The following is a 20,293-nucleotide window of genomic DNA, read 5'->3' as shown; positions in this document are numbered from 1 at the left end:
GGAGATTTGCTGTTTGCACGCGGTTATGGCGTTAACGTCATTTTAACGAGATTAACGCTGACAGCAGTACTTCTGATATAATGTACGACTCTGCAGATACAGACGAGGTTTTACAGGTTTTACAGGTTTCTGTTGCACTAAAATATCTTTGTGTGAGTATTTGCAACATCACAATACCACAAGTTGCTTTACATCATCCTCCATTTTGATTTGGGGCGTGAAGCGAGTATTTGTAGCAGCAGCCTCCTGATTAGGGATGTCCCGATCAGGTTTTTTGATTCATTTGTCATTTGATTTTGAGTATCCACCGATACCAAGTCCCGATCTGATACTTCTATATATATTTTATATGTATATATATATATATATACATATAAAAAGAATAAAGAAGAGAAACATATCCTGGATGTTCCTCATTTTTTATTTAATTCACCTTATTTTAACATTCAACAACTCCGTTAACAAACAAAGCACTTTTGTGAGGTAGCTTGAACAATCAAGTAATAAATAACAAATTATTCACTAGATTTTAGTGCAACAGTAAATATAAAAAAAGTCTGATATAACAACAATTAGCACCTCAACTTAAAATATCCGGCATGCATGTAAACAAATAAAACAATAAAAGTGCCAGAGTATTTGCAAAGCCAGTAAAGTGCTTTTAGTAACTGCACTCCTAACTCTTACTGTCATCACAGTAAGTCTCACAGAAGGAAATGTCTACTTTGTTTCATCAAGGACGTTTGCAACGGCACTAAAAAGTCTCTCACTGTCCACAGAGCTACAGGGGGCACTGAGATACTGGGTTGCAGCCATAGAGGAAAACTGGTTAGCATGTTCTTTCCAGTACTGAAGTCGGTCACTTTTCAAGTTTACATGTCTCACAGTTTGCTATGGCAGTGTTGTTGTTAGGGGTGGGGGAAAATGGATACTGTGTAGCATGGTGATATTTTGTTTGCTAATAATGTATGGATACAGGGACAGCAGAAATCGATATTTTGTTACAAAAAGGTTTTTGTGCTCTGACTTCAGAGCATGTTGATCCTTTTTCTGAGCAAGAATCCTGACATTCCTTCACTGTCCAAATGTGTTTAACTTGTTTTTGGCAGCAATAAACATGACAGTTTACTTATTTTAATTTAAGACATGTTTTATTTTAATTAAGTTTAAAACTTTTTTATTTAATGTAAAATTATATTTTGTTTTAATTTACTTTCAAATTCTTCAGTTGCTGAAGGGGCTGCATAGTTTTCATAAACTGCATAGTTCAGAATAGCTATAATTGTACCAGATGGTTGATTCAGTTAAGTTGGACTAGACTGTAATACAAACCGTTCAGTTTGTCAACAATCAAACTGAAATGAGAGAAAGACTGAGTGTGAGACTTTGATATTAGAGAAAATGAATATTGATAAAGTTTACCTTTATGTACAGAATCTGAATATTGCAAAATATTTTTAAAAATTGCAATAATATCGTATCGTGGGATGTATGGTGATTCCCACCTCTAGTTGTTGTCATCAACTTTATAATACCTGCAGACCACAGACATACTCGCGCTTTCTGCTTCACGCTGCTTCCGTGTTCTGATTTGCCGGCAGGTGTCTGTGCAACAAAGTGATGTCATGCCGCAGGCGTTGCTGTTTCTGTGTGGAGTCAAGAGGTCTAAATCAGTGCCACCGCATAACTACAGATATGTTAGCAAATAACGAGTCAGATTCCAATCAGTCTGAAACGACGTGATCGGCTCTGGACATCCCGACTCCTGATAGCATCATCTTTATTGGTCACGACCTGCTGCTTCTTCCAGACTGATGGAAGTCGGCGTTCCTGACGCCGGTCCAGATATACTCAATTCTTCTGGATGAAGCCTCAAGTGGCCATTAGAGGAACTGCAGTCGTTGGGCACTTTGTTCAAACTCAAAGCAGTTTTAGTTTATTTGATGAATTTTCTTTTAAGAAACTAAATTTGATTTTGTAGTTTTTAAATCATGTTGTTCTTTTTGGTTTCAATGTTTATGTGTTATAAAAAGAGGAGATTAATAAACTAATTTAAATGGATAATTTAGCTCATTAATCCATTGTAACAAAAGCAATAATCCTTCATATATCCGTGCGTGCTTTCAGGTTCTTTCCTCTCATAAGTTCAGTTTTATTAAATTGCAGCGTTGAGAATAAATTGAGGACGAGTCGGGAGATGCAGCAGAGGAGACATGATATTAAAACTATAATGAAAGAACTGCTGGCGTCAGAGATATTACAGGAAACGAAGCCTCAGATGAGGCTGAGGCTCCACACATAAAAATCACTTTATTCACCATTTTACTGATTATTACTTACTTTTCATAAAAATGAACACATTAATGTGTAGTGTGAAAAAAGTTTCATTGCCAGTGAAATAACAACAATATTAACATGGATCACATTTATGTCATATTTTATAAAGTAAATTAAAATCAATCTTTAACCTTAAATTTGTTTATCTACTATTTTAATTTCAGCAGCTCGTGCTTGCATAAATAATCCTTCTCTCCAAATCTGTTCATTCAAAAGTCAATTTGATTAATTTTATCAAGCAATAAATAAATAAATTTAGAATAAAATGAAAACACATGACTTCTAAACTTTTCATCTTATTTGGATTATTTACTGAGATGCTTTGTAGGCGGAGCCTCTGAGCTGTGACGTTCCTTCATCCCGAGCTCCTTGTTCTTAATAAAAGTTGAGATTCCTCCAAATGGATGGGCGGCGGAGTTATTCATGAAATATTCAGACATTTTCTCTGACAGCTTATCTAACAGCACCAAAGTTAAAAGCTGAAATGATGACAGCGGCGCGTCACAGAGCTCAGAATAATTTTGTCTCTCCAAAGGTCGAGAAAAAGGAGAGAAATATTTATAAAGCAGATCTGCAGCTTCTGTGTGGGTTGATCAGCTTGCTGTTTAATAACGGTGACTCAACACTTTCTTGCTGCTGAGGTTTGTAGCTCGCGGGCCTTCGTGTAGGAGGAGAGAGCGCCGTCAGGAGCTCGGATTCATGCGTCGGTGAACAAAGAGCACAGTAGCAATCATGTAATTTATCAGCGACTGAGAAGTTATGGAAGGGATCATTAGGCTGTCGAGTACGAGCAGGCGGAGGAGTAATTACAGCCTTCAGTCACAACAGCTTTATCTGCTTTTACATCCTTGGATTTAAACTGAACTGGCTGTGACATCCTCAGATCTGCGTCCGGTCAGGTGATGGGCGCTATCTCAGAGCTCTGACAGCATGTGGATGCGACATGACGCGATTGATAAGACGTTACCTAAGGAGCGTATCCTCAACAATCCTCCTTTCTGAAACTCTGAATGATCAAATTTACTAAAAGGACCCGAGATCAGTGACCGAGCCCATAAACTAACCAGGAAAGTGTTACAGCGGAGGGCCGATCTCCCCGTAGACTTCTACAGGACCAGAAGTCACGCTGTAAGCAAAGGTATCGCCACCTGGTGGCCATTGCAGAATGCAAAATGAGAACACAGCGCAGCGTCCACATCGCTCCTCTGCTTTTAGAAGGTAACAAAGAAAAGAAACTGTCCCAGCTGGGTCAACGTTTAGACTAGGGATGCACTGATAACGATACCGGTATCGGGTATCGGCCTCGATACCACATTTTCTAAAGTACTCGTACTCGTTAAAAGTCCCCTGATACCGAGGACCAATACCACGGTCTGAGACCTGTCTATGTTTGAGCGGCATGTAAGGGGTTAATCACAGGCGCAGAGTGCCCGCCCCCAGGCCCCGAGTGCCCGCCCCCAGGCCCCGGCTGCAGCTCAGTGAGGGGAGAAGGCGAAGTGAGACATATCAGCCATGTGGAACTATTTCAAAGTGAACGAAGACGCGAAAACAAAGGCGGACTGCAAATTGTGCTCAGCGAAATTGTCCAGAGGCTCTAAAGGTAGCGCATTTAACACAAGTAATTTAATCAAGCACCAAAATCCCAACACAACAACGAGTACAAAGAGTTCACCCACGCTTATTTACCCACACTTATTTACCCACGCTTATTCACCCACGCTTATTTACCCACACTTATTTACCCACACTTATTTACCCACGCTTATTTACCCACGCTTATTTACCCACGCTTATTAGCACAGAGGAGCATAGCTGATGCTACAGCAGTGGGACGGAAAATAGAATAGAATAGAATAGAATTCAACTTTATTGTCATTGCACATGCACAGGTACAGGGCAACGAAATGCAGTTTGCATCCATCCAGAAGTGCTTTAGTGATATAGATATATTACAATATATATTAGCAATAATATAGATATGTGAGTATATTACAGAAATGGGTCTATTATGGTATGTTATAATGTACACGGTATGAAGTATGTTAGGAATATTCTATAACTATAAGTATGTACAGGCTGTAGTGAGTACAAGCTATGTACAGGCTATGTACAGGCTATGAACAGGATATAAATATGAAAATAAGAAAATAAAAAAAAAAAAAAAAAAAAACTATACAGAAATCTGAGATATACAGTTATACAGAAATGTGAACTATGCAAGTTATAAACAGTTGTAGGATTGTAGGATTAAAAATTATCGTATGATTATTTACACAGAACTATACAGTAGTGCAGTTAAGATAAGTGAGATATGTGGATAATTTCTACAGAGGTATATAAAGTGCTAGTGATTGTGAATGGTGGTTCAGTCCATGTTATTATTGTGTGTTTGAGGGTACGGTTGTCCATTGTGTGTGTGTGTAGGTGGTTGTGGGTGTGTGTATGTCCAGTCCATGAGTTTAACGTGGGTCAGATGTCAGGAGGCAGAGTTCAGGAGTCTGACAGCTGTGGGGAAGAAGCTGTTCCGGTACCTGGTGGTCTTAGTCCAGAGGCTCCTGTAGCGCCTCCCAGAGGGCAGGAGGGTGAAGAGTCCATGTGATGGGTGACTGGGGTCTTTGATGATTTTCCCAGCCCTTTTCAGACACCGCTTCCTGTAGATGTCCTTTATGGCAGGAAGTGGTGCTCCGGCGATGCGCTGGGCAGTTTTCACGACCCTCTGCAACGCCTTCCGGTCCGAGGCAGAGCAGTTCCCATACCAGACTGTTATACAGTTGGTCAGGATGCTCTCGATGGTGCAGCGATAGAAGTTCACCAGGATGTCTGAGGACAGGTGGTTTTTCCTCAGAGTCCTCAAGAAGAAGAGGCGCTGGTGAGCCTTCTTGACCAGCTTGGAGCAGTTGGTCGTCCAGATGAGATCCTCGGAGATGTGGACTCCCAGGAACTTGAAGCTGCTCACACGCTCCACAGCCGTCCCCTTAATGTGGATGGGTGGATGTGGGTCAGCATTCCTCCTGTAGTCCACGATGAGCTCCTTGGTCTTCTCTGTGTTAAGCAGCAGGTTGTTTCTGTCGCACCACTCAGCCAGACGATCCACCTCCTCCCTGTAGGCGGCCTCATCGTTGTCACTGATGAGGCCAATCACCGTGGTGTCATCTGCAAACTTAATGATGGTGTTGGAACCATCAGCAGGTCTGCAGTCGTGGGTGAAGAGGGAGTAGAGGAAAGGGCTCATCACACAGCCTTGTGGTACACCGGTGTTCATTGTGATTGTAGATGAGCAGTGGTTATCCAGCCGGACATGTTGGGGGCGGTTGGTCAGGAAGTCCAGTAACCATTTGCAGATGAGGGGACTGATGCCCAGGTCTGTCAGTTTTCTGATGAGTTGTGAGGGGTGGATTGTATTGAATGCTGAACTGAAGTCTATAAACAGCATTCTGGCGTATGTGTTGTTGTTGTCCAGGTGTGAGAGGACAGAGTGCAGTGCGATGGAGACTGCATCCTCTGTGCTCCTGTTCTGGCGGTATGCGAATTGGTGGGGGTCCAGGGTGGGGGGGAGACAGGATTTGAAGTGTGCTAGGACCAGCTGCTCTATATAGTTGGGCATTTTAAACACTCCGCCTTAGCCTACTCCCGCCTCGAGGACATTCAGGGACAGCTCAACCAGCCAATAAAGAGACTGCAGCAGGACGTACAGACGCGCTGGAACAGCACGTATTACATGCTCCAGTCCCTCATTGAGCAAAAGCGAGTGCTGGGCGTGTCCGAGCACGAACTCCCTGACTATCTCACCGCTCACCAATGGGCTCTTATGGAGACGACTGTTGCCATCCTCGCCCCCTTTGAGGAACTAACTAAAAAAGTGAGCAGCTACGACGCACTAGCCTCTGATGTCATCCCAGCTGTGACTGTGCTAGTGAGACTTCTAAACAGAGAAACAGACGAACAAATTTAAAATTAAATTTCGTTTTTTTATAATTATTTATTCTGTACTATGTTACACACAACATGCTTTTCATTTTAAATAAATGTTCTTAATTCCAAACTAGTCCCTTGTTGTTGTTGTTTTTGTTAAATTATAGGACTAAAGCTGTTACCTGCAAATTTAAATCATGTTTTTATTTAGTACTCGGTATCAGCGAGTACTGAAATGCAAGTACTCGTACTCGTTTCCAAAAAAGTGGTATCGGTGCATCCCTAGTTTAGACACACTCATAGAACTGCAGTTACGTCCAGTAACCACTGTTTCTGTTTCACATGTGTGGCTCCCACAACAGGAGGTCACGGCTGGGTAATGTGTTGGAGGTCCAGCCTGTGCAGTGCAGACGTCCTCCACCATCTTCATCCTTAAACAGAAAAACAGGAGCCTGGAAACCAAAGAGGGAAGACTCCAACAAGCTCCACACGGTGGATGCAGACAGGTGCCAGCAGGAGCTCGTGCTGTCGGCACTTTCTGAGACGAGCAGTTCACCGTCAATCAAACGAGACAGAGTTTAGATTCAGACACGTCTTTAAATGTTGTTTACACTGATGTGATGCTGTTTCTAAGGGAACATTAAGATAGCTTTATTAACACTGGAAACACTGCAGATTCGCTGAGTGTGCTGATATTTCAGACATTTTTAGTTGTGCTGACCATAAAACAAAGTTTATTGTGTAAAGAGAAAGAAGCTGAAGCAGCATTTATCGGACTTTTTCAAACTTGTGCTGCGTTTGCTCTCGGTTCAGTGCTACCCTCCTCACTGTGATCAGCAGTAATCTTATCGGATCAATCAGACAGGCTCATCGATCCGAGCGATGCCTGGAGGACGAGCTGCTTCCTAAAGAGCAGGCGCTCTGTCGCAGCGCCTACACGCTCGCCGTTGTAAAGACTGCCAGGACTGCATCGATCGCTTGTCCCCCTCCCCGAGGACCCGGCGCTGCAGCGCTGCTTCGCTGACTGAAGCAGAGTGTGTTATTACAGCACGAAGCTGCACGTGCTCCCTGATGCAGTGCGACCGTTTAGCAGCATCAGTGTCATTCGATGCAGATCACAGGATACGTCTGCAAAACACCTCCGATCCTCCCGAGTCGCTGACGTGCTCAGCGTTCAGAGGACGAGAGGGTGTTTACCTCTTTCTTCCCCTTCTTCATCACTCAGCGAAGCAAGCACTTTGTTCTTTTGTTGGTGACCTCAGGAGCTTCAGGTTACAAGAAAACTTCTTTAACTTTAAGATTTAACTTTCATCCTGGATCTGTGTATTAAAACCCATCAGTCCTTTAAAATGAAATGTGATGGAGCTACTCAGCCATCATCAAATTTTACTGCTCCACTAAAATCGGAGCTCAGAGGGTCTGTTACTACAGTGAGCTCACAGCGGCCATATTATTGGTCACATGACAGAATTAAAAAGGCTCCAGCAGCACAAACACGGTCCAGACCTACAGCTACATCCACCTGTCAGTCAAAGAGGCCACACCCCTAATAATGCTAACGTCAAGCCTTAATGTGATTTAAACAAGTTATAGATGATCCACAGAGATCAAAGAGTTTGTGCATCAGGACGTAAACGTGTTTGCTTCTCTGGGGACTGACTCACTGCTGCCTCTGCTGGATGTTAGAGGAACTGCATGTTCTCATTTTATTATAAATTTATGTTAGGGATGCAACGATACCAATTTTTTCAAACCGATACGATACCGATACTTGGATCTGAGTACTTGCCGATACTGAGTACAAAAACTGATACTTCTACCACACACACACACACACACACACACACACACACAAATGCAATGAATTGGAAGACAGGTTTTATTTTATTCTCTGCCGATAAAAAATAAAATCTTAATAAAAATGACCACAAAAAAATTTCAAGTGAAAAATAAGCACTTCTGTTAAATTATTGCAGAGTCTCCACATTGTAATTTAACAAAATATCACTGAACTATTGGCACTGTCTCGAGCTTTCAGAATAATAAATAAACACTTCTGTTTGGAATAAAATAAATACAAATTAGGTTTGAGAATAAAATAAACTTTTAAATTATTGCAGAGTGTCCAATTTCATATCGCAGCTCGAGTATGCTGAGAAGACGGTGCAATCCTATGTTTTCCACGACTGGTATTGGCTGGTCATCCAGAGAAATAAAATGAGTCGAGCCTCTGTTATTTTAACTGCCCGTGGATTTTCTCTTGACATTTTTCTTCGCTTTTCCAAAACCTGAGTTAAAGTTGGCTGTTCCACACTGCTGACATTTTGTTTAGCCTAGCTACAGCAGCCTCCAGTTTCTCTTTTTTATCTGGAGCCGCCAGTCTCACTCGCCTAACCCTGTGCCTGTTTAGCGCGGGATGTCCCCCTAGTGGCCAATCTAAAAAACTACAACAGAAATGACCAGCCACCCTCTGATTAATGAAATAAGTTAGTATCGGTTCATGGTATCGGTCAACTTTTACGAGTATGAGTACACACATATTTTACAGTATCGGCCCGATACCTGATACCAGTATCGGTATTGGTGCATCCCTAATTTATGTTCTTATGACTTTTATGCTGAAACATTTTTTTAGACCATTTTGTAAATGTTTATTCAAGACGGAAACTGTTTCCAGTTTTCACACAAAACCTTTGATCATCATATAAATCTGACGCGCTCTGCAGCAGATAACCTTGGACGGAGCTTTTACTTCAGAACCAGCTCGACAGCAGCACATGTAATCATCAGCTGACTGCAGTTAGAAATAAGAATCGTTTAGAAAATGTGACTGTGTCCAAACAGCAGAGAGCTCTCTGCGACCCACATCAGAGGCTTCGAGGAAATATCTGCAGAATAAGCACAGGACAGTTTTTTTTATCTGCTGCGAAGACTTCAAATTTTTATTTTAACAACCTGAATTTTCCTGAACATGGAGACACAGGGGTGTCCTACATAATTAAAGAGCTTCTGCTCAGGACGCCGGTTTGAATTATTTGTTAGACCCGCGAGCTTCAGCGGCTGCTGTTTGAGACTGAGTCTGTCAGACGTATGAACAAACTTTTAAGCTTCACAGTGAAACATCCAAAACTATGTTTCCAGAAAAAAAGGAAAAAAAACTTCCCATAAAAATGAGGATATTTCATCATCATAATAAAAAAGATTAGAGTCTGTAGTTCTCTAGATTTCTGTGACTAAATCAAACAAAATCAATGAATTTGAATGATTTATTAATCATTAATTTTGCTGATTACAGCGGTACACTGAGATTTTACTGTTGTGTCAAAGATCAGGGACTCAGATTTTGATCTCATTGGCTGGAGGAGGTCACAAGGTCTTTAATGAAGAGTCCGTAACATTAATTAACCTGCTGCTGCCTTCGTCCTGTCAGCGAGCGGCAGGATTAGCGCCGCGAGCTGCGGCGGGCACTCCGGAGGGAGCGGCAGCAGGAAGACACGACCATCACAGCCATTAGTCTGGTGTTTGTAGCTCTGCGGCGGCGTAATGACTCGGGGCTCTGCAGATGTTTGCTTCATGCTGCTGAGCCAGTCGTGATGACATGATAGAAGCCTTTAATGAAATCCTGGGTAAGGCTGCGTCCTGCTCTCACAGACTCGGGGCTTGTTGGGCTGCAGCTGCGAGGCTGTGGCACTAATCAGCTACAGGACAACATGAGTCTGAGAGACGAGGCTGTAACAGGATGAAACAGCCTCACAGCGTTTGACAAACGTGGATCTCCAACTCGGATCAGCAGTTTTTGCACCACAGACACAAAATGAATCCGTTCAAATTTTATAGCATGAAAAAATGATGTTTGGAGGCTGGATGGAGATTTCAGAGTTGTGAGTCATCTCACCGTTCACTTAGATTCGTCTTCTTAGTGTGATTACATCCTCCAGCGCCCCGTGACCCTGAAGGTCAGGTTGTTTCCAGAAGTCTAGATTTTCATTTTGTTGAATTTTAGTAACTAAAATCTTTTTCCTTTCAGGTTTAGTTTGCTTTTACTCACTAGAACAGCCTGGATCCAGATTCAGATCAGCCCCGAGAGGTCATCGTGTTTTACCGTGGATCAGAGTTTGGTCCCGCCCCAGTCATAAACCCCTCTAGGTTAGAGTTAGGGTCCAGTTTCTCTCTCCCTGTCTGTACGAGCTTTTCTTTGAACAGGAACATCTTCCACCTCATGAGAGTTTGCCTCTTCAGCCCTGATCCAGCATGGCTGACTCATGGAGGCATGTAGAGGAGCTGCAGAGGCACTCCAACCAGAAGCGGACTCTGAACCTGTACAGAAGAAAATTCTTCATATGGTGACTTTGTCTTCTTTATTTCGGTTAAAGCTGTCTGTAGTCATGTGCAAAGGTTAAAGATGTTCACTTCTCCAACGCAGGCACCATGAGAAAGACTCAACTTCAACTACAAGAAGAACGCAGAGCCCTCAAACAGATGCATCAGTCTGCGATTGTGCGGGAGTTTCAGGAGTAATCCACACAAGAGCTGTGGGAAGTTCACTGAGATGCTCCAAAGCCAGATGAGTAAAGACCAGTGTAAAACCCAAAGCCCCAATCCCAACTTCCATGCCACTGACTTCCAAGTCCTCCGAGATGATCCTAAACCATGTTCATGGGCGAACCCTGATCCAAAATACTGCAGCAAGAGTCCCGACAGGGACGAGAACAAGAGCTGATTCCCCATCTTATCTTAATGACCTTGTAGTACCATATCACCCTATTAGAGCACTTCGCTCTCGCTCTGCAGGCCTACTTGTTGTTCCTAGAGTATTTAAAAGTAGAATGGGAGGCAGAGCCTTCAGTTTTCAGGCCCCTCTTCTGTGGAACCAGCTTCCAGTTTGGATTCAGGAGACACACAGTATAGAGGGTCTGTCCCGTTAGGACATGCCCAGAATAGCTCAACTGACTCCTTCCAATATGGGGGAGCAGCAGCTCTACTCAAAGTAGCTCCTGAGCTCCTCACCCTCTCTCTAAGGGAGAGGCCACCCACAGATCGAGCAGTAAATGGAGAACTTTGCTTTCAGCTCTCTTCACCCCGCAGATCGGTGCAGCGGTCGCATCACTGCAGGTGCTGAACCAATCCGTCAGTCTCATGCTCCCCTCACTCGTGGACAAGACCCCGATATAGCTGAACACCTCCACCCGGGGCAGTAACTCCTCCCTGACCGGAGTAGGCACTCCACCATTTTCCGGCTGAGGACCACAGCAAGGCATGTCAGATGACATCATAGTGACATCACATCCAGCCTCCATATTCAGCTAAATTCAGGTTCTACAAACTGATCCGAACTCAGCGGCCCCACAAGAGATTTGAAGCCGTTTTGAAAGGATGAATCTTTGTTTTATTTTCTAAACTCAAAATTCAACTTCCTGTTTCTCGGCCTGGTCACAGAGCGGCCGTGTTGCTGTCACCTCCTCGCTCTTCGGGCGGGTCACGCCTCCTGACTGTGACTCCTCTCAGTTAAAGCTGTCACCGTGACTAAAACCAGCTCGCTCAGTCAAACGGAAACATTAAAGGTCTTTAAAGGCAGACTTTCAAAATAATATTCACAGTTTTTTAGGCAGTTTAATTTGAAATTCTTTGGCCGACTTCAGACTGTAAACAATCTGCTCTTGTTTCTTTCAGTTTTTTGGAAATGAAATATTTTCAGAGTTTAACGTCCAGCTCGAGCAAAGCAGGATAAACTGATCCGCCAGGGGCGGGTTTTGATAATCGATTTATCGATTAGAATCGATTCTGTCTTGGATAACGCGATATTGATTCATTCAAATCCTGAATCAATTTTTTTATATAAAATTATTTTGCCCGAAACGCCAGAATCTCAGTTTCAACAAGCACCAAACATTTAAAACAGTAACTGAGAGCAGGAACAGGATTCTGCACAGAGACGTGAACACGAAGCTCGACCCGCCGACGCATCAGGATCAGTGAGATGTGACTTTCTCACCGACGGCACGGACACGGTCGGGGCTGAACGCCGACAGCTCGCTGATGCTGATGTGTCGGCGGGTCGAGCTTTGTGTTCACGCCCTTTTTGTGCTGATTCTGAAGCTGTTAGTTTGATGTCTCCAAACAATAAACTAATCTTCACATAAACATCGTCATGGATTCACTCTCACTTTTGCTGTTTTGCTTCCACCAGGATAAAATCACACTTCATGCACAGCTCTCTCTCTCTCTCTCTCTCTCAGTTTCCTGTCTAAAAGTCTGTTTTCTTCATTATTCGCTTGCTTGTTACGCACAAGTTGTTTACAGGCTGTTGGACGCTGTTTTTTCCTTTTACTTACTTCCGAAAAGAAAACCTAATTTCTGTCGTTCAATACTGAACAAATTTAAACTTTTTAAAATTATGCAAAATGCAAAACGCCGTGTCTCTAATCAAACCGCTGTAACTTCAGAGGTGATGTTCATGTGTTGATTAATGGTTTTCTTTTGTTTTTGATCGACTGCAGAATATTTTTATAAAATCCAGAACAGGAAAATCACCTTCATGTTTTTCTGTTTTATCTTCAGCTGCTTTGACACAAAGGCCTCGCTGTGACGCTCACACCTTTGATAAAGTCTCGAAAGTGTCAGCTTCCTTTTTATAGATACAAAAATATGTAAATGTTCTGATCTGAATTATAATATTTCTGACTGTCTGAGGCAAAATTTCCCAGATTCAAATCAAATCGAATCGAATTGAATCGAATCGATTCGGGACCTTGTGAATCGGAATCAAATCGATTCTAGAAATCAGTGACGATACCCAGCCCTATGATCCACCTCAGGCAAGGATGGCACGGCAGCAAGGACACAAGGAGACGAGGACCCGAGGCAGCGAGGACACGAGGCGACGAGGTGGCGAGGACACGAGGCGACGAGGTGGCGAGGACACGAGGCGGTGTCTGTTTTCTAGAAAATACCCAAAAAGCTTGAATGAAATCCTGCGAGGCAGCACGACTGCAGCCATATTTTATACATAATTAACAGGCAGTGATGCATGAACATGTCCATGCCTCACTCTCTCTCTCTCACACACACACACACACACACACACACACACACTTTGTATGAATGCACCAAAACCTTCATCTTCATCACAGGCAGACAAAGAAAAGAGAAGAATCCAGCTGGAGGTGTGATGCAGCGACACACCCACCCGGGCGGAGGCAGCCGCACATGTCCTGCACATCCAACCTGTGAAACTGAAAGGTTTTTCCCGGGACGCTCACCTGGTCCTAGTCCAGCACGGGAAGCTGCAGGGTGAGGTTCATCGTGTCTCTGCAGGAGAAGTGGGAGGTACGGATCCCCCGACGTGAGCGATAGGAGCTGAAATGAGAGATGACAGTACGCTGCGCTCGGCGAAACACCCTCAGACCTTCTTTTAAATGATGCTGTGGCTCGCTCAGCCTCCTCTCACTAAGATCTGTTTGATTTGTGATGCAGAGAGTCTGTGCAGCAGCTCCGTCTGCTCCACCGCAAGAGGTGAAAGGGAAGGGAGGGGTGCTTTAAGAGTGTGTGTGTGTGTGTGTGTGTGTGTGTGTGAGAGAGAGAGAGAGAGAGAGAGAGAGAGAGAGAGAGAGAGAGAGTGTAGTAGTAGTAGCTGCCCTCCTCTCCTTCTTTCCATCTTCAGTATCGAGCTGGCTCAGACTTAAAAGCACCTTCTGACAGAGCCTTCAAAATAAAAGCCTCAAGATGAAAGCTCAAACCCTTTTCATCGATGTTAGTGCCTCTCTGCCACCAGATCTGCTTTTACAAAAGTTGAATCCCTGATCCAACAACCGGACTCTGACCCATATTTAGCAGAATCTGTGACATTAGCCCCAAATTACAACCTGAAATCAACCCTGTGAGGAAGATTTCTATTGGTCACGACAAGCACCACGAAATCTGTTCAACTCAACGACGCCACGTACAACCTCGACTGTGAAAAAGTTAGGATGATATATCAAATATAAATAAAGCTGCGCAAAACACAAAAAATTATGATGTCACAGGTCTGTGTTTCCTCTCTAACATTAGTCTGTGATGTCTGTGAGCCGAGGACAGCAGCTGGTCTGTTGGAGGATACTTTTCTTACCTTTTATTGCTTCAGTTTCAGCTTTTTTGAGACGTGTTTCTGCCATCAAATTAAAAATGAGCTCATATTAAACATTTGATATATTTCTGTGTTTTTATTGTTATAAAAAAAAAAGCTTATGAGATTTGTATTTTCTTTCTTTAAATAATTTCCCAGGTTTTTGACTCTTACTTTGAAATAAGACCCTTATACTGAGAATCATGTGTGTTTCCTGCCCTCCAGTGGTCACAGTGTGAAACTGCATTTACTAACGTGTTACAGGTGCTCAGTCTGACACACACTTTCCTGGTAGTTCTTTCAAAATAAGAGGGGAACCAGTCCCATAGACTCCCATGTTAAATCCTTACAGCAGTAATAAACATGTTTACAGCAGGATACACAAACTTCCCGTCTCTGTGGATCATTTTCCCGTCATAACAGCTGTTTTTATAACTCACCTTCTAAAGTTTGCATTACTAGGGGCGTGGCCTCTTTGACCGGCAGGCGGCTGTAGCTGCTAGCTTTCTGCTAGCGTCACCTGAACTGGACCTCTGGACCGTGTTTGTGCTGTTGGAGCCTTTTGGAGCATCTTTCATGACATCATCAGATATGTCACATCTCTGCTATGAGGTTACTATAGCAACAGGCCGTCCAACAAGGCTGAGCTCCAGTTTCAGTGATGGCGGACAGAGACTGATGACCACGCTTTAATTTTGAAAGACCGGAGCTCAGCAAGAGCGTTTCCTGTCGGGTTTGTTGTTTCCGGTGTGGATGCAGCTGTTGGAGGTCCCAGCATCAAAATGACCAAGCTGCAGCTGCTGAACGCTTACCTGACGGAGCGGCTGACGGTGGTGGTGAAGGAGATCCTGGACGTGGTGGAGGACACGGTGGCCGAGTACCGGGAGGAGACTGCCAGAGCCAAGCGGGAGAACGAGAGCCTGCGGAGGCAGCTGCGGGACATCCTGCTCCTGGAGGCCGGGACCGAGTGGCTGAGTAAGGGCCGAACTAGCCGGCTAGCTCCGCGAGAGAACGCGCATTCAGAACTGCGATGAAAACCCGCCCGTTTAATAGAAATACGCCGTTTTAACGTTAAATTCAGGCTTAACTGCAGATTTTCACGGTTTTGTGTGTTGTTAAGGACGGATTTGTGTGTTCGGCTTCATTCAAACCGAATGATTTTACCGACATTTTTACGATAGATGTGACTTTGTTATTTTTCGTGTCAGTTCCTTTTTGCCTTCGAGCCTGATGAGAGTCACCTGATGTAGGTAGTCATTTCACTTTTATTCACGCACTGTTTTCATTTAAAGTTTATTTACACATCTCATTTACCCCATTAAAAATAAAGGGGGGACACAGCTGAGCAGTAAATTGGCAGACTGTCACATTGACTTTGGTGTGAGGAGCTTTGCGTGAGGTGTCAGTTGGGGAGAGCTGACTTTCAGGAAGTTTGAAGGACTTTCGGTCATTCGGGGGAATTCCGTACATATTTACGGTACAGCACATTGAACTGTAAAAAAAACACATTTGAATAGAAACCAGACGGTGAGAGCAAAGGAGTTGTTTATGTTCGGTAACCTATGAAAATATGTCAACCTCTAAAATAATGAGGATAACTGGCTGACGCCTGGTGGCACTACTGCTTAACATGGACCTGTTCTGCTTTGTTTTATGTCCTGTTTTAAATATTGAGGTCAGTATAAGTACATGTATCCCTGTGAGCTAAAAAAAAAAAATTAAAATGGCCCCACCCACCTCCTGTTTATGAAGAGGAGCCAATCTGAAGACAGCTGGCTTAGAGGACAAGTGGCTGTCACTATTCAGGAGTGACAGTGTAACACAAAGGGAGCTTATTTTGAAATGTAAATCATGCAAAGCTTTTCTTGGGGCCCAAAAACAAGTGTAAACTGTGGAGCTGCAGGTGTGAGTCGAATGTTTCTGCTGACGCGCTGGACTTTCTGTGTTTCAGAGTCCACCAGGTCCAGTCTTGGTTTGGTGGCTCCCGACCAGCCTGGTGAGCCCGACCGGAGGCCTCGCTCCGAAGAGCCGGACTCTCGCCCGAACCCACCCAGACCGCCGTTGCCTAACGTGGACAAGCCCACCCATGAGCAGGTGGTGTCTGTGCAGCTGCTGGCGGTCCACAGTGACTCCTCTCCGGGGCCGGTGCACCTGCCTGTGGAGAAGAAGCTCTTGGAGCTGCGGGACGTGGCACCAAAGCCTGACCGTCTCCAGGAAGCGTTTGGGAAAACTTCACCTGTCACCTCGCACTCCTCCCTAAACCCTCCCACTGTCTCCGTCCCCAAAATTCACATTGAAGTTCCTGCAGTGCTCAGGGAGGAGCCCCGGGCTCCGCCCCCCACGCTCATCAAAGCCGAACCAGAGGAGTACAGCGTGAGCAAGCCCAAAGGTCGCACGGACTCTGTGACCGAGGCCGCAAACGGTGCCGCCGAAGAGTTCTGGAGCAGGGCGGAGGCGGAGAGGACGGTGGTGGTGGTGCGCGCTGAGAGGCAGGAAGCTGAGCGGAGCAGGAAGTCCTCCCAGGAGAAGCCGGCAGCCGGAGACAGCGCAGCCTCCGCTTTCATCCCCGAACTTGTCCATCGCTGCCCGCGCTGCGGTGAGGCCTTCGGACAGGCCGCCAGCCTCCGCCTCCACCTGGAGCAGAAGAGGAAGACCTACGCCTGCGACTGGTGCTGCAAGTCGTTCGCGCAGTCGGCGGACCTGCGGCGTCACCTGCGCACGCACACAGGGGAGCGGCCGCACCGCTGCACCTTCTGCTCCAAGAGCTTCAGCCAGAGAGGAAACCTGCGACGGCACCTGCGCATCCACACGGGCGAGCGGCCGTACAGCTGCCCGTTCTGCTGCCGCACCTTCAGCGACGGCGACACCATGAAGAAGCACAAGCGCACGCACTCGGGAGAGAAACCATACCGCTGCGCGCAGTGCGCCAAGACCTTCACCAGCGCCAGCGGCCTGCAGATTCACATGAAGAAGGACATGTGCTTTGTGGCTAACGCCTGATTGGGCGCTTCGGGAATGGACGCCGTTAAGATAGAGCAGAATGACCAGGCAGAAATGCTCAGCAGCCAATCAGAGTCATTGAATGAAAGCTGGATGTATGATCGATGACGTCACTTTGCAGGGATGCACCGGTCTGATGTTTCAGACGGCTGAAGCCGTTTCAGGTGTTCTGTGATAGGCCTGTGCGATATGACCAACATCTCATATCCCGATATAAGACATCTATCGTCCCGGTAACGATATAAATCACAAAAATGTAACATTTTCTGTAAATTCTGTGAATCTCGGGCAGCTCGACTTGCGTGAAGTGTTTCCAGCTGCGCGTCATGTAGCTGGAGTCGAGTGTTTTAACGATGCATGAAACGATACATTTTTAGACATAAGTTGTAACGGCGCCGTTTTCTTTGTGAGTATTTATTACACGGCGTGCTGCGGGGAAAAGCCTGTTCTAACGTTTGAGTCTAAGGTTGATTTTTTGGCACCTGGCGTCTTTTTTACTTCTCATCCGTAAATAATCTGCTCTTTCACGTGATTCAGTTTATTTTGAAAAGTCTCAACAGGATCTTGAGATTTATTGTGAAAGGTTTATGTGGAACATAAACAAGCGGACACGCGATGCTGTTACCGTCGTTGTTGCTAACGACAACGCATAAAAACAGGCGCTTGTCCGTCCGTAGTGTGGTTATATTAAATATAAGAGAAAGAGAGAACTTTAAGAAATTAATAATAACTACAGTGACATCAAACATGAAAAAATATTGCTGTAAACAGTTTATTTTGTGACACCACGAAACAAACGATAGCGTAAAATGCAACGATAGACGTTTTTATATCGTTATATCGAACAGCCCTGTTCTGTGTTTACTCTCGTTAGCAGCAGGTGAGCTAGCGTAGCAGCATGCTAACAGCGTGAACGGTGGGCCGTTATGTATTTATCTGTCACTCGGTGAGATTAAAAATCACTTTTATTGCGCGCGAGTGACGGACCTGCCAGCAGAGGGCGCTTTAACCCCTTATCAGCCAGTTTCATAACCTGAAACAGTTCCTGTCCTGTAACAACGGCCCGTGTTTTAGATTTTACCTTCGGCTTTTATTCAGATTATGTTGGCATCATGAAGCTCACTCAGACATTTTAGGACTTTCCAGAACTTTAAGTAAATCTATTTAGAGCGTTGGCAGCGATGAGCTGTGTTCGTGCTCGATCAGTTTCTGGGACAAATCCTGGCTGATGGAGATTTTTCCCGGATCGTCAGTTTGTGGGCTTCTGCTTTTTAAACACTGACCGCAGATCCCGGATCAGAGCGACTGGCGGTTGGAAGAATCCGGTCTTTAAAAAATAAAAGCTCACAAAGCAGAAACCGTAGAATTAGAAGTGAAGCCTGCAGCGAGTGTTTCAGCCGCTGTAGGCGACGCTCGCTCTGCCTCCCGGCGAGGAAACTTTAGACTCGGAACACCTGAAGCCAGTTTTTCGTGGGTGAAGCGCCGGATCGGTGCGTCCCTGCTGCCGTCAGCAGATTTACGGATTCATGTGAACAACAGGAAACTGGTGAAGCTGTCGGTCAGACAGCGGCTGACCAATCAGAGCAGAGGATGTGACTGAGCTGCTGTGAGTCTGTAGGTGTGATCAGAGCGAGCTGCAGCAGGAACTGAAAGTAAGACGCCGACGTGTGAAGACGTGGGCGAGCGACGGGAAACTGCAGAGGATGAAGAGCACGCTCCTCCTCGTCCTCCCGTCTTTGACACGGCGTCTCTCTAACAGGACTTGGCGGCGTTTGAAGGCAGCTACGTGGACATCGTTATTTATCTATTTATTTTCCTCGCGGGTCACTTCCTGCGTGGCGCTTTGTTTCTTCTGTTTCCATCACAAATATACCCGTCTGTTATCACAACTGTCTGCTTACTTTGCACTTCCTGAAACACCTCACTGAGCTGCCAGTTTGTTAGGTACGCCTCGACCTTAACGCTGTCGGGGAGGGCAGCCTATCAGGGCTCACCGCCGACACTGTACCAGCATGGAAGCAGCTTAAGAGTCCTGAAGGGATGTGAAAGGAAAATAGTCTTTAGACTCATGAATGAGGCTGTTTGTGGACAGGAAGTTGACAGGTAGAGGTCGTGGTGCTCGGGTGGTTAAAGGTTAAATGTGGCTGTTAATAAACGAGGTAAAAAGACACACGTGGACCCTGACTCTGAAAACTACAAGTTTTATTTTGACTCAGTGAGGCTAAAAAAGTCGAAACAAAACAACCTGATGAGGTTACAGGTCAGGACATCACACGGTGTGCAGAGCACAGATGTGCCACCAGAGGGCAGTATATGCTGATGGGCAGGTAACCATGATGTTTAGTAAAGTAAGACACAGATCGGTGACATCACACTGCGAGTGAAGTGTTTTCTCCATCTTAGTGTTTTGGAAGTGGGCGGGTCTGTCTGTGATTGACAGGTCTCCGCCCCTGGTTTATTATTCAGACGTTCACTGAGCTCCGATCAGCTGAGCTCATTTTCTCAGGTCAAGTCTCTCAAATCAGCGATCCTGGTAAAACTCCTGAGACCCACCTGAGCTCTTCAAATGTAAAAATAATATATAAAAGTATAAAAAACTGCCTCCACCTGTGAGACTGTTAAACTATCAGATCTGACCGATTTCAGGACGCAGCTTTTAACTCTGAGAGGAAAGTAATGGAGTTCATGACAAATACGATGTAGGTCAGCGAGTACAAACAGCTGCTCTGCTTTAGGATCAGATTTTAAAGCCTTTATTCAAACATTTCGTTCCACAATCTGTGAAAGTGTGCGTGCTCCTTGTTTCCTCAGTTATTCCCAACAGGACGAATGGAAAGGCTGATGAAAAACAGGAAACACAAGCGAGTGAATTTTTATCTGAATTATGCTGAAGCTGCCTGATAATGATCAGAGCTAGCACCTGCACAGCACACTCACCTG

At 44.9% G+C, this 20,293-nt stretch overlaps 2 protein-coding genes across 3 annotated transcripts in view; one reads left to right on the top strand and one right to left on the bottom strand.

Moving 5' to 3' along the window:
- Positions 1 to 15,315, bottom strand: part of LOC102785548 (proline-rich transmembrane protein 2) — a 30,509-nt gene extending 15,194 nt beyond the window's left edge. Inside the window, exon 1 of one of the 2 annotated variants that reach the window (XM_035914084.2) lies at positions 15,166 to 15,315. The gene's annotated coding sequence lies outside the window, so the exon portion shown is untranslated. Of the gene's footprint in view, positions 1 to 13,508; positions 13,777 to 15,165 lie in introns of those variants that run through there. The other variant, XM_006805268.3, reaches the window with a different exon arrangement.
- Positions 15,097 to 19,702, top strand: LOC102799269 (uncharacterized). The gene is made up of 2 exons (XM_006805315.3): positions 15,097 to 15,328; positions 16,305 to 19,702. Exons 1-2 carry the CDS (start codon positions 15,136 to 15,138, stop codon positions 17,351 to 17,353), a joined length of 1,242 nt encoding a protein of 413 aa, XP_006805378.2. The 5' UTR covers positions 15,097 to 15,135; the 3' UTR covers positions 17,354 to 19,702.
- Positions 19,703 to 20,293: the final 591 nt, after the last annotated feature.

Source organism: Neolamprologus brichardi, chromosome 4 (assembly GCF_056152115.1).
Source record: "Neolamprologus brichardi isolate AB-2024 chromosome 4, ASM5615211v1, whole genome shotgun sequence".
Taxonomy (NCBI): domain Eukaryota; kingdom Metazoa; phylum Chordata; class Actinopteri; order Cichliformes; family Cichlidae; genus Neolamprologus; species Neolamprologus brichardi.
This window is presented reverse-complemented; position numbering and strand designations above follow the sequence as displayed.

Excerpts from the sequence above, each read along its gene's own strand:
- LOC102799269 (XM_006805315.3), top strand. The coding sequence starts at position 15,136 with ATGACCAAGCTGCAGCTGCTGAACGCTTACCTGACGGAGCGGCTGACG. Across the intron at positions 15,329-16,304 it reads GGCCGGGACCGAGTGGCTGA|AGTCCACCAGGTCCAGTCTT; the intron begins GTAAGGGCCGAA and ends TCTGTGTTTCAG.